This window comes from Conger conger, chromosome 3, assembly GCF_963514075.1.
Source record: "Conger conger chromosome 3, fConCon1.1, whole genome shotgun sequence".
Lineage (NCBI taxonomy): Eukaryota > Metazoa > Chordata > Actinopteri > Anguilliformes > Congridae > Conger > Conger conger.
Window position 1 is genome coordinate 55,130,821 of NC_083762.1, and position 15,179 is coordinate 55,145,999.

Genomic DNA, 15,179 nt, shown 5'->3' on the forward strand with positions numbered 1-15,179 from the left:
TGACAGGTACCTCCAACACGGTGAGTATTTGGAGGTGGCAAGAGTTCTGGGTTCAATAGGGAGACATGGGGTATCCCAGGTCACAAGTCGAATCCAATCAAAATACAAAATACGGTTATCGCACATTTATTGCAAGATATTGTACAGCAGACTCTGTCCTAAAACCCCCACAAAAGCAAGTACAATGTAGCATGTAACAAAACCCGAGGTTGAACAAATTGGAAGAAACCTTCATTCAACAGGTGTGGCATCATTGTGATTGACACTGTCAATCAACCTGTCTACATCACTCTGTCTGATATAGACAGGTTATCATACCTGTGATAGACAGACAGTCGAATGGAGGAAACAAACTTAGCATGAAGCAGTCAAAACAGACTTCTTGACATGTCACCTCTGCACTGAAGTGGTGAACAGATTATTACTTCTTAACCTCCTCCACGATGTTGTGATCTCACATAATTGATTCTTTCTGAATGAGATATCCAGGGCAGGCTGAACACCAGTGGCGGCTGGTGGCTGTTACCCTGGGTCGGGTGTCATAGACATGCGTGCACATACACAGACACACACCAGTCAGTACTCACCTCCAACCTCTATAATTACAAAGGAAAGATATGCCAATGTTAAAATAAACGTTTGTGTATACAGTTCACAACAATCTTAACCCTGGGGGCTTATCAAACTATATTGGGTTAATAACAATGAAAAACATGAAAATTGTCAATTAGCCTGATATTGGTAATATGTAATACAGATGCTTCCATGAAAACAATTACTTTATATGACGTCATCATCTCATAACATAACATAACATTTCATAAGTTTCAGTCTTGGGAACATGGATTCGCTAAAAGATCAGTGAATTAAAATTACCCTAGATTGCGAGAGGCTTTAGAGGGCAGATATGGAGGATATTGTTACATAAACAAAGGGATAAATACACTTTCATGATTCAGCTTCTCTTCATAGGGAATCAACACAAAAGGGAAGAGAAACAGAAAGCCTGCAACTCAAACAGCAGACCCTGCACGGAACAAAAAATGATCGTAAACAAAAGTATAACTCTGACCAACAGATCTAATATATTAGACAACAAAACCAAGATATATGTACATAAACCCACAAACAAGGAATCACAAACCATTGCAAATTGTTCTCACAAAGACGAGATACAACAAGACCTATTTCCTCAAATGAGGAAGTGAATCATTTAATTATATATATATATATATAGGCTATGTTTACTTAAAACACAGTTGTAGGTTTTGCACGCAGTTGCATTTTATCAGGGTTTTTTTAAAGGATGATGCCCCTGTTTGGTTCCTTGTTAAAAAATATTGTAATAAAATGAAAATAAATGTTTTATATTGTATTGTCTATATCCCGTTTAACTGGTTAAATCTTGGCAGCGCACAGTAGATGACATCTTGCTCTTGCGCTATAAACCAGTTAGCAGTTGCTCTATAAGTTAACAATGTAGGCAGGGAAAGTTCAGCCATTTTGGATGCTTAAACTAAATAAATAAATATTTAAACATGAAATAAATAAATTACTTGCCATACTTGCTACATCAGTGATGGAGACAAACGGCTCCAGGCTACTGCTAGCATTAGAATCACAGTCGAACACCCACTGTAAACCAACAACTGCTCTTATCCAGAGCGACGTACAGTTGATTAGACTAAGCAGGAGCAATGCAGGGTTAAGGGCCATGCCCAAGGGCCCAACAGCTGGGCGGAACTTATTATGGCTACACCGGGGATCAAACCACCGACCTCGGGGGTCTCAGTCATGTACCTTAACCACTACGCTACAGGCCGCCCTATGAGAGACAGTAGGACTATTTTAAGTCTAGTAAATCAACAATTTCGTGGACAGAAAAGCCAATGCTAGATGTTCATGAAAAAAAAAATTTTTTCCTGCACTGACACCTATTGATTGGGCAACACTGCTGAACACACATGATAAAATTGGGATAAGACAATTAAGACAGTACCTATTAGAGGTAGAAAACAGAGAGGCACTCCACTGATCACAGAGTAAGTTGGTAACAACCAATAAAACAATGGCAACAGTGATTGGTGGATTCTTTCCGACTACATATCCTTGTATCTGTGTTTTCCTTTTGGTTGTTACCAAAGTGCTCCATGATTGGTTGAGCTTCAGTAATAATAAAGCCTCATTTATTATTTCTGAGGCTAAACAGGAATATCTAATGAAAGTGGAATATTGAACACTGCAAATATTTTGAAAGATATAAATATCACAAAAAATACTATACAATCTATGGGCAAATTATTGCTGCTTAAAGATATTACAAAATATATTTATCATTATTTATATTTTCAAAAACACATTTGTTATATATTGTCATATATTAAGGGTCTGAGAGACCACACAGATTTTTTTAGAGAAAGACTTGAGGCTCTAGTTTGGTAACAGGAATGTCCTGCTAAGTACAGAACATATATCACATCAATTCATACAATATTGTACTTGGTGCTTTGCCTTCATGAATATCATGAGACACATGAAATTGAAATGTCTCAGCTTCAACAACAGGGAGAGCTTGATGTTCTGAATATCTGGCCATCAGGTTGGTCTATAGAATCTGTGGGGAGCCCCTCAACAGACATGCTGGACTTCTTTCCTGTCTTGTCTTAATTCTCAATGTATTAGCCCTAGGTACTGAAGTTGTTAAACAGAGATGTGCTAGATAGGATGAGAGTGTCTCTGCTTTGCACTAGTGTGTGGAGACCCAATCTCTGGCTGTGCTTGTAATGTTGAAGGGTTCTCAGGAGTGGACACACCTGTGTGTGTGAGCGTGTGTGCACGTGCGTGTGTGTGTGTGTCCTGTGTACTGTGGTGTGTGCATATATGTATACAAATTTGTATGCAGTTTTGTGTGTGTGTAGTGCTTTTTGTGTCTTATGTGTGTTTGTGTGAGTGAGGGAGTTGGTGACAGAGAGGTGTAAATCACATACTGTGGGAAGTCCAACCACCATTCATAACATCTTCTCTCAGCTGTGAAGCACACTGTCTTTCAAAGACACTTTCTTGTAAAAAAAAAAAGAAAAAAGAATAAAAGAAAAAGCCCCATGGGAGATGCGTACGTGTTCTCTCAAAACAGACATCAGTTTACGGATTCTGGTCTGTCTACTTCAGCCGTGGGTTTGGCTTTAGGACCCATGCCTTTTCAGCGGCAAACTGCAGAGATGCTGACAAAGAACTCCTCTCCAATGAATCAGCACTAAGAACAACAGTCTGCCAAGGACACAGCTCTTCATGCTTCCTGGTCGCTGTTCCCTTATCTCCCCCTAGACCTAAAACAAAGGCTGGTCAGCAAGCAGAGAGAAGAGAGACACTTCAAATACTCCTTCTCTCTTCTAAAGGAATGCTTAATTATGGCTTCTTTCACCCCACTGCCACAGAATCCTGCAAAATGGCCACTTCTTTATACATTTCTCAGGCCTTCTGATGAACTCTCTGAAAAATTCATGACAAATCCTGTTACCGAAGCAGCAGTTGGTAATTTGTATATTTTTATTTTTTTGAAAGTTTCATTCTTGAGGATTTTGAAGGTTGAATTTGTTTTACTAGATGCAGGTGAAGGAAATGTCATGTAATGCCTATCTGCTTGTCAGGATGTGATGTGGAAATATCACTCACAATCTATGATTATCATACAGATACTTATGATTCGGGAAGAAAATGCCTTTTGATCTACACTACATATGGTGCCATGTATGGGCTGATGAACAGTATATGAATGGCATATTGAGCCTGTTGGTGATGAACTGCATAAAATATTGAAAAACAATAAAAATGTCTTTATTCCTACTTGAGAGGATGTCAGCTATCATTTATTAGAATCTTGATAATCCTGCCACTTCTAGCTTGTATTCCCCAAGCTTTTTGCATAAACACTTTCTGACATGCCTTACCTCTCTTGCTCCCAAATATGACAGGGAATGATATCCATAATCTGTTCAGAGATGAATTAATCTCCAGCCTCTTGTTGAAATAGACCGGTCTGAAGTCTGAAGGTAGGTGAGGCAGTGGAGATATGCCATGGTGCCCCCACAGGAGGGCAGCACTCCTCTCAAGAATACAGTATCTCATTCTTACTGAAGCCTGCAGGCGGAACACACTGAGCAAATCCATTAATCTGTGTGCGGGTTCTTGTTCTAAGCTTATAGGATCAACCAATCACAAACTACATTAATGAAAATGCATTCATTGTTATTGTTAATTGTTTTGGTTCCTGTAAATAGTGGCCATAGTTTGTTGGATACACCCACAGAGGGAACAGCCACTAAGGGAAAGGCTTTTTATGACCATTTGCAGGGCCACAGGGGAGGTATGCTGCATCTCTACTGTGGGTAACCAGTCTAACTTGGGCTATAGTGACATATGAGTAAACCAGGATAAATGATCAGTGGCTCAGGCTATAGTACCTACATTACATTAGTTATTTAACTGATGCTTTTATCCAAAGCAACTTACATGTACCGTAGCCACTGGCTACAGGCTGGAGTACTTATGCATTCTGATTTCTGATTTTCCTGGTTATTTCCTGATTTCCTTGTTTCTATGTGTATGCTTTGAGTTTAGCCTATTCCTGACCACGCCCCTCGCACCTGATGTGTTTGCTCATGTTTCATTGCACCCACCTGATCCTCATTGCTTCCTCATTAGTCTTGTATTTAAGCCTGTCTGTTTTATTTTATTTTGCCAGATCGTCTTGTGCCCGTTTCCTTGCTACTGTTTACCTGACACTTCTATTTCTGTTACCTGCCCACTCCTGTTCCTGCTACATGCCTGCTTCCCTGCCCGCTCCTCGCTCCTTTGCCCTGATTCTATTCCGCCCATCTCCTTCTCCAAACCCCATCTCCATTCCTGCCCTACCTCTTGGCTTGCTCTCCCGGTTTTGACTCTTGCCTGCCTTTGACTGGTCTCGTTTGCTCTGCATTGCCCTGTCTGCCCAATTTCTGACCATTGCCTGCTCCGTCACTACATTCTGCCTTTTCTGTGCTGTTCCTGTTTGCCAGATTTTGTACTTGGACTGTTTGACCTGTCAAATAAAGATCCCATTCTCGGATCGCCCAATATGGCTGTAAATACCTTCAATTAAAGGAAACAGTCTGCACTTTAACCTCATATTCATTGTTTAATTTTGAATCCAATGTGCTGGAGCACAGAGCTAAAAGAACAGAAATTGTACTACTGTCCAAATACTTATGGACTGTAACATACAGTATGAACTATATGAACAAACATTTTGTTGCAATGTCAGAAATCAGCAATCATTTGTATTTTTGTCTGATTTTCTGAAGCAATGTGAACGTGATCCTGTTTTATTTCAATGTACAGTATTTTCAACAAATTCCATTTCCATAAGGTAGGCCTTTGCACACACAGCAAAAAATGGAAATGCTCTCTACTCTCTTTATAGAGAACATCACAGAGAGGTCATTTGACCAATTATCACCATTATCTGGTGAAGAGGAAGTGTGTGTAGTGCAGGCTCCTCTTTCTTAAATATTGAAATAATTGGAAACATTACAGAAGAGACTAAAGTCAAAGTTCAATTTGTACAAATAGATTTTGATTACAGTAGTGGGTCTAATCCACTCTCATTTATAAATCTAATTTACTGCAGTAGGAATTGTGGTGGTGGAGATGGAAAAAATGTAATAATGCTTTTATTTTATGATACAGAATGCTTTACTGTCCCCAAAAGGCACTAATAATAATGTTGAACAATCAGAGTAAACATAGCAATGCTATAAAATGAGCAGCGCAGACAGCATTAAAAAAGCAGCAGCAAACTGTTAAACTGTAAACCACTGGCTGCCAGGCCTGGTGTGGAATTATTTCAAATGAGTGTAATTACTACTATTAATCAAATTTCTTCCATTATTCTTTAATCACTTATGTTATCACATTCAGCTATATAATTAAGTTACTTTGTTAAAAGATCAAAGACTGCGGGGAAAGATCATTTGCCAATGTGATTTATGACACAGGGTTAGAACAGATAAATCCAACTTGAAAAATCCTCTATTGAAAATATGAATGATGGAATCTGGAGTTGTGAATCACTGTTGTTCATCTGTGTGAATGTGCATGCATTCATACAAGCATGTGAGTGTGAGGTGTTCTTTTCGGAGGATGCATGTATCTGCCTGTCTTCATTTCTGTCCAGAGGTAACACACGGGCCAGATGAAATCAAGCTTCAATATTACCTGGTGTGTTTCATGTATATTTTTCTATTTTTCTACAAAGTGTCAGCAAGAACAAAGTGGCAGAACCCCATGCAAACAATCTTGCTAGCACCTATGAGACAGCTGTCTGTGTCAGTTATTGGTTGGCCAACATTTTTTTAATCAGCACTATCAAACAGCCTGCTAATGGCAGGGCCATTCACTTTCTATTAACAACTGGTCCTCATCTAAAAGGTAGACAGAAGTCTTTCTCTGACTGTCCCCACACATCCTTTGGGCACCTTCCTCTGTTGGTTTTCTCACTCAACCTCTGCACCACCCCTTCCATCGCCATTGCTCCTTCCTTCCTCCCCTCCCTCCTCATCTCGTCATTCTCCCTAACCCACTCCCTTTCTCTTTCCAATCCCTCTTTTCATCCCTCTGCCCCTCCCTGCCTCTTCCTCTCTCCTTCCCTCCCTCTATCCCTCTCCCTCTCTCATCACTCTGGCTGGTAAGCACTCCTCTATGGCCAATCATGGATGGAGAAAGATAGGCTTGATTTGCCTTGTGGAGAAGCCTCATTACCTCTGGTCCCAGGATCCAACTGAATCCTTCACCTGCAGTATTTATTGATCAAATCAAACTAACCAATTTTCTTTCTGTAATAACATCTCAGGGAATCATTCCATGAGATGCGCAATTTTGGTGCATTTCGTAAAGTAAAGTTAAGTGCAACTTGAAAAAAAAAAATAGTACAGTAATAAGCATTTACTGGTCAGGTGTGAACAAACACATGGAAGAGTATGCATTTCATATTAACTATTACTGCAACACCAAATACATATGGAATCCGTTCTAAAAGCATTCTGAATTCAGAATTCAAGTGTTGGTAATAATTTTGTGTATGGGAGTAGTAGTGCCTGTTTTAGAAGCAGGTTAATTGCTGTTTTTGACTTAAAGTCAGTAACAGATTAGAAGAAAATTATAAATGTTCTTAGTGTGCTGAAGCAAGGAAACAAGTTTAGTAGTCCAGCATTATTCAAGTTCAATTATTTCTAAATATTCTGCTCAGCGTAATTAATATATTATTCATAACTATAATAACAATTTTTTGAAAGTTATGAAGTGTCGTCAAACTGCATTTGAAGTGTTCCTTCCAACCCTGTAACTGTTCTGAACCCAAATATCGAATATCAACAACGTCTTGAATTCAAGCAGACAAGGATGTAAAAACAAAAAACAAAAAAACTGTACATTATCGTTTTGGATTTAAATACTTCTCTACACTTTACTGAGCTTGTCTGGTGTATTGGAACCAATGAAATACTCAAAAAGTACAAACCCCACCTTCTGGTCCTCTTGGTTGGTAGCTTTGACTTATGGTAGAACCTATGCACTTGTAAGTCGCTTTGGATTAAAAGCGTCAGCCAAATGACTAAAATGTAAAATGTAAATGTTGGCTTAATTGCAGCAGTCAAGATCGATTGAGCACAGAAAACCATTTGAGTCCAAATCAAATATGTATTTGTCCCAGGTCTGCCAGACATAAGGTTTTCTCAAGGCTGGACAGTGGCAGTGGCTACATTTTGCCACTGCTGACAACAGTGAAGATCATCAATGAAAACAGAGATGAGGTTCATCTAGTTAATCAAGTTTTTCTCGTTAGTTTTTATGGGCAGTCCAATAGTAACAGTATGCTGTGTATACTTCTCACTCAGTGTTGCCAGAGAGCATTCACTTTCATTGTACCCAATTGCATGCCACTGAAATTAAGCCAGCAGACTGTCTTGGAAAAAATAAACTGTCAAAAATGGGATGTTCTGAACAATAAATACATATTATCAATGTGTTTTTGTGAAACACAACTCACCTCAGTTTAACCACATTTTAAAAAATCAGCCAAGGGAAAACAGAAGCAATATTACTCTGTAATTTAACTGCTGTATTATATAATGTCATAATTTTATTGTATGCAAAACTGATCCTAGACCAGCACTCCTCCACCAAAATACAGTGACCAGTGTTGTGTTCTTAAAGCATTTCAGGTTAGGAGAGCTGATCTAAGATAAGCTTTCCCTCAACATAACCTAACCTTATCCGTTATGAGTTCAAGTAGCAAAATTGATCCTGAGAGCTAGGATCAGTACCAGCTTTAGCTTTTCACCCATAATGGATAAGGTTAGATTACGGACAGGGAAAAACTGATCCTAGATCAGCCTTCCTACTGAGTTGCTTAATGAATACAAGCTCTGGCCTGCTTCCTGCCTGAGACTGATGGTGTCCAGTGAAGTGTTGCAGCATTACACTGGATGCTGCAGGGCTGCGATCTGTTCCTCATCAGCCGGCATGGAGAATCGAAGAAAGCTGTAGAGCACTGTCAGGACTTCCCTGCTGTGGTCTGCAGCACTCATGCACACACACATATGCACACATGCACACAAACAAATGCACACGCACTACTGACCATGTTTTAAATTAAACTACATTACATTACAGGTATTTCACAATGTGTTAGTATTTAACCCCTCACACAAGCCTCAAAATCAATCAACCCTCAACCATTTTGCAGTGTTCTAGTTTGAGGCTTTATAACTCTAGAGATGAGCATCACAGAGACTTGAAATTCGCTTAAATGAAGCAAGACACTTGTACCATTTACAATACCAACTATGAAGTTTATTTTCATAATTTAGTTAATAAAATGCTACAAATACAAAACAAAGTAGGTTATTTTGCAATTAAGTACTCAGATTGCAGGTAAACCTATATTTCCTTTACCACAATTGTACTAAATTTGAGGATGATAGATAGAACTACTAAAGATCTATGAAGCAAAATGTAAGTAATACACCCTTAGTGAGCATGGTGTCCCTTAGTGTCTCTAATCTATCTAAATGGATAAATTGTGCATTGTGGTAAATCATAAAATAAACATCTCACAACAATTTTTTAATAGTCATTTCCAAGTGGGAATTATTATAGTTTCAACAGTATAGGGTCTTAAGATATCTATGGGTCCAAAAACCAACCAAAAACCTCCCCAAACAAGAAGAAAATGATTTTTTTTGTCCAGTATAAAGCATTTATATTTGTCATTTTTCACTTTTGTTCAGTACTTCACACACATGTAATATTTTGTTGCCCTGGGATCACATTCCTCTGTATGTGTTTCCCAATTGTTGCCATATATACTCGCTGAGCACTTTATTAGGAACACCTATACACCTACTTATTCATGCAATTATCTAATCCGCCAATTACGTCGCAGCATTCCAATGTATAAAATTTGATTTCAGTGATTTCGACCATGGCATGATTGTTGGTGCCAGATGGGCTGGTTTGATTTCTGTAACTGCTGATCGCCTGGGAGTTTCACACACAACAACATCTCAAGAGTTTACTCAGAAAAACAAAAAACATCCAGTGAGCTCAGATAACCATTCTGTACAATTGTGGTGAGCAGGAAAGCATCTCAGAATGCACAACATGTCGAACCTTGAGGCGGATGGGCTACAAGAGCAGAAGACCATGTCGGGTTCCTCTTATGTCAGCCAAGAACAGAAAGCTGAGGCTGCAGTGGGCACAGGCTCACCAAAACTGGACAGTTGGAAGACTTGAAAAGCCTGGTCAGATGAATCTTGATTTCTGCTGAGGAGTACAGATGGTAGGGTCAGACTTTGGAGCCAACAGCATGAATCCATGGACCCAATCTGCCTTGTGTCAACAGTCCAGGCTGGTGGCGGTGGTGTAATGGTGTGGGCAATGCTTTCTTGGCACACTTTGGGCCTGTTAATACAAATCAATCATTGCTTGAATGCCACAGCCTATTTGAGTATTGTTGCTGACCATGTGCATCCCTTTATGGCCACAACGAACCTATCATCTAATGGCTACTTCAAGCATGATAATGCATCATGTCACAAAGCAAAAGACGTCTCAAACTAGTCTCTAGAACATGACAATGAGTTCAATGTTCTTCAGTGGCCTTCCCAGTCACCGGATTTGAATCCAGTAGAACAACTTTGGATGTGGTAGAACGGGAGGTTCTCAGCATGAATGTAATCCAATAATGTCAACATGGAACAGAATATCAAAGGAATTTTTCATAATTGAAGCTGTTTTGAGAGCAAAGGGAGGCCCTACCCAGTACTATGAGTTCCTAATATAGTACTCAGTGAGTGTATATCCTATATTTGCCAGAGGCCTGTCTTGGCTTCTCTTCAGGGTTTTTAATACAGTAAAGATATATTGTTTTATTGTGTAGCCCAGATGCTGTGAACCTTTTATAATATCTTAATTGGACATTTCCAAGTTTAAACACCACCTTTATCAATTATTTTTCTTTTACACAGTCAGGCACTTTGGAGTTTGTTAGAAGAGTATTAATCATATAACTTAAAAAGTGTTTTCAGGCCACTTTACAGCATTTTACTCAAGTATTCCGACAGAGAGGATACAATATTTGCATTGCTCTGTAACGAGGCATATTACCATGCATTTATTTATCTGTTAGTCCAACTCTTATGTACCAATTTGTCAATTATGTAATCATCATCAGTCATGGTGATCTTTTAATAAACCCATGGTAATATACACTCAGTGACCACTTGATTAGGTAGACCTGTACACCAGCTTATTAATGCAAATATATAATCAGCCAATCAGTGGCAGAAACTAAGTGCATAAAAGCATGCAGACGTGGTCAAGAGGTTCAGTGTTTTTTCAGACCAAATGTAAGAATGGGGAAGAAATGGGATCTTTGACAGGGTGATTTTAGATCTGAGATTCTTCATTGAAACTGCTGATACCCTGGAATTTCCATGCCCAACAGTCTCTAGAGTTTGCAGAGAATGGTTTGAAAAACAAAAAACATCCAGTGAGCAGCAAAAATGTGGGCAAAAATGAGTTGTTAATGAGAAAGTTCAGAGGTATTACAACCACGCATTACAACAGTGGTATGCAGAAGAGCATCTCTGAACACACAATGCCTCAAACGTGGATAGGCTACAGCAGCCAAAAGTGGATAGGCTACAGCAGCAGAAGACCGTTAAGTCTAAAAAAGAAGTCCTAAATACCTAATAAAGTGCTCACTGAGTGTATGTCTCTTTGATTTGTAATATAAAGGCAATGTGGCTGATATCAAGTACCAAACTTAAAATATGAATTAAATATTAATAGATAAAATATCAATACTGCATCTCAAACAAGTAAGTGGTAAGATTAATGGTAAGACTTCACCAGAGCAGACCAGTACCAGAGAATTTTGCTATTTATGAACATCTCTACTGTAGGACCATTCTCATCATTACTGAGCATTTAACTACAAAAATGATTGAGGATTATTTTTTGTTGTTTCTAGCTCGAAAAATAACCAAGCTATGCCGTATCCAGTCATTTGCTTCAACTTAAGCTGCCCCCACACTTCGGAGGAGTGACTGTCAGGACACAGTACCATACATATAGCATTCATTAGGAGCCAAAAGAAGCAAACTGATCCTAGATCAGGGCCTATATTCACAAAGTTCCCTGAATGTGGATATCCTACATTGTAAAGTCTACAATATAACATATCTGGGATTAATTTCCCTCTGCCAAGGCTAATCTTATCCATCCTGTGCTAAAAGGCAAAACTGATCTGACATCATCACTCTGAGATGCTGAGAATATAGACCCAGATTTAATAGATAAATCAAACAATGGTTAAAGGCACAGGCCTGCTCTCCCAGAGGAGAGGATCAAGCTCTGGTCAATCAACAAGTGGGTGTGGAACGACTCGGTCCTTACTATGCTCTTGAAGGGGACTGAATTTACCAAGCAAATGAGGGACAGTGGGGCTTACACCTGATAGGCCCAAGGTTAATTTCCCCTGTGGGACACTGTCCTTTAAGGGAGGTAGATTGCATGAATTTGGGAAACTATGCAGCTGTAAAAACAGATTGTGACAAAAACGCATGAGTCTATGCATGCACACAGGTGTGTTCTTGCAGATAAAAAGTAACCAGGAGGTTTGAAAGAGACAGGAAATGTTGCCCCAGACACTTGAAAACCAGAAATGAGAATCCATCTTTCTTTAAAAAAAGTAAAGGAATCAAGAGCAATACACACACTATATATAATAGGCTGTCCAGTCTTAATTAAAAATAACATGCACATTTTTCAAGCGTCATAAATTATGCAATCTATAAGGAAAAAAGCAGTAAATCAGTGTTAGCATAAAATATCCATAATCATGAGAGTACTAAATAAACAGCATTGACTGCATGAACTAAATATTAAAACCAACCTATTTCATACATCTATCTGAAATCTAATGAGCTGTCATCGCCTCTCAAGGTTAATTTTCATTAACTTGAGGTAGCCTACATGTTCTAATTCAACGAGGCGACGTTAAATGGACGTGGACGGACACATTATAATAATTAAAATTTCTTGGACAAACATATTGATTTTGATAATATTTAATATTAGGTTAGGAGTATGCTTTACTGTTTCTATTACAAGAACCTGTCTCGAAATTTCTGGAGTTCGCAGTAATGAAGAATGAAATGAAAGAGATCCCTGCATGTCCTCGTACCTACTATTCGCTTACAACAACGTAGATAATAGCCTGCACTTTTACAATGTATTTATAATGAAAACATTCCAGCAAAATAACGTAAAACTAGCCGCCTACTACATCAACTACCAAGGGAACATATTTATTAACGTTTACGAACACCGTTTCGATGTTAAAAAAAGATTCAGTCGTAAAAACAGTGGTGCCTGGGAAATAATAATCACCCTTACAAAAAAGGAGCAGAGCTGCAAAAATATATTTAATGTGCGTGTGTTATTTAGGCTAAATCACATACAGCAAGCATGTTTTGAATTTTCAAGAAGCACTCATACAATTAGTGTTAGAAGGAAAAATCAGTTGGTAAGGAAATACGCTTACGTCAGCTGATAGGATTTGGATGGTCAACGCGTGCGCGTATCGTTAACACCGTGGATTGGTGGATAGTGAGTGAGTTCTGTTTTCTGATAGTAGAAATGGGAAACTGCACAACTGAAAACTCCACAGCAGTTCCCTTTCGTCATTTTGGCTCAGGTGGTCCTATTGTCCATTACAGGGAATAAGGGAATTCGAGCGCACTGCTTGAGCCATTATGGCGTCGAATATGCTAGCTTCATAACCTTGGGAGGGAGGAGTCTGGCGTTTCTGGAAGCAGAAACAGCGGCGTAGTGACGAAGGAAGAGATGAAGAACTGGAGCAACGAAATGCTGGAGAAGATACAGCTACCTAGCTAGTGTGATCCATTTTTACATTATTGGCAGCTACACCTGAGCACACCAATCGTGTGGGCGTCAAGAAGAGACAGATGTGAGCGCTGTAGAACTGGCTCTCTGGAACATCATTTTAATTCTACGGGATATAAATACAAGATACCCAATGTAATATTAACGTCATCTATTTCAAATAAATATATATTCAGTTCCACTAGCTAGCATTATAGCTAGAGAGGCATCAGTGGCACTGCTAGGCTAGCTACCAGATACAATTTCAGTGTTAGCTTAGCTTCAGAAATCGCGAAGACGTTGGAGCAAGATGTTGAGTGTTTAATGGTAGAAAATCACCGTGTTTGTGACTTGGAGCAGAGGATTAGAGCCAGCGGACAAGGAGAAGGTGGGGCCGAAGAGAGAAACGGAGTCGCTAGCTAGCTAGCTAACTTACGCTAGCTTGCTAAATTACCGGTGGTGCTTTTTGGAGAATCGTGAGGAAGGATTTTCCACCTATTGGAATTTGTAAAAATACTGATAACGTTACACGCTTTCCCGATTTCCCCTCCCCACACGACTAGGCGAACAGAAATACAAGACTGTGGTCCTTTTGCTTCATTTCAAGAATAACGTTTTGAACGGATTTCTAGGGGATCATTTCCCCATTCCCGTTGGACCATGGCCGACGACGACATTCTGTTCGAAGATGTCTATGAGTTATGCGAGGTTATTGGAAAGTAAGTATCACGATGTCCGCTCTGAATGCATTGGCTGTGGAAGTGATCAACATGGGTGCTATGATTTTTAACAGTTGTGCTGACGTTAAGCATGGATTAGCTTGTGATTTAAATGTGTCTGTGGAACTAGGCTAAATGGCAGCTTTCTCGTTGTCACCTGCATAGTGCCAAGCCTATGGATTGCAAATGACTGCCTTATCCATCGACCAAGTCAATAGGAAAACAATTATTAATGACTTCAGCACTTAAATGAACGAGCGACTCGGTCGATATGCATACAAATTGCTTCTCCCACTGTCCCACTAGTTTTCTACCCGTTACATTGTAGCAATCAAAATAACATTGCACATAATACTAGCTAGTATTATTACATAGGATATGATAGAGCCAGGCGTTTGCAAGAACGTGTTATTTTACATCTATTACGTATTGTATTTTGTGACATAAATATGGAATTGTAATATTTAATTCAGTAGGACTTTCTAAATAATTACTTGCAACAATGGATCCAAAAACGTTTCGTAGACGACCATAGATGTTCAATTTAGCCATTTTGGGTGTAGGCTTTCCATGCGCCAAAAGGGACCTGTGTCTTGAATTTACGCTGCACCAGTTCGTTTGCTTGAGCTTTAAATCGACTACATCATCAGAAATCGTGAGCTACTACAACGATGACCAGTCAAAATATGAATAATTGTGTAGAAATGTGTTCAGGCATTTCCAGACTAGTAGATAATGTTCTTGCCACATGTTTTGCTTTGTGACATGTGACAAGGTATACTTTCTGTGCAAGGTTACTCGAAGCGAGGGTTGTGAAGTATAACCCTAAGTCCATATTTAATCGGTTTCGGTGTTGCAACTCGCAAGTTGTCGTAACACTCGTTTTGGTGCGATGGTGAATTAACAGTATACCGTAGCCGACGTTCTGCTTGATCTTGTGCTTCGAACATACAGTAGTCACATCTTTGCACATCA

The 15,179-nt window shown here is 39.2% G+C and overlaps 1 protein-coding gene across 11 annotated transcripts in view; it reads left to right on the forward strand.

Moving 5' to 3' along the window:
• The first annotated feature begins 13,224 nt into the window (after positions 1-13,224).
• LOC133124929 (peripheral plasma membrane protein CASK) overlaps positions 13,225-15,179 on the forward strand; it is a 166,170-nt gene continuing 164,215 nt past the window's right edge. For 3 of the 11 annotated variants that reach the window (XM_061236509.1, XM_061236511.1, XM_061236515.1), the window contains exon 1: positions 13,226-14,204. In XM_061236509.1, coding sequence (XP_061092493.1) covers positions 14,146-14,204 — 59 coding nt within the window. In that variant the 5' untranslated portion in view covers positions 13,226-14,145. Of the gene's footprint in view, positions 14,205-15,179 lie in introns of all 11 variants that reach the window. The other 8 variants (XM_061236508.1, XM_061236521.1, XM_061236520.1 and 5 more) reach the window with 6 other exon arrangements.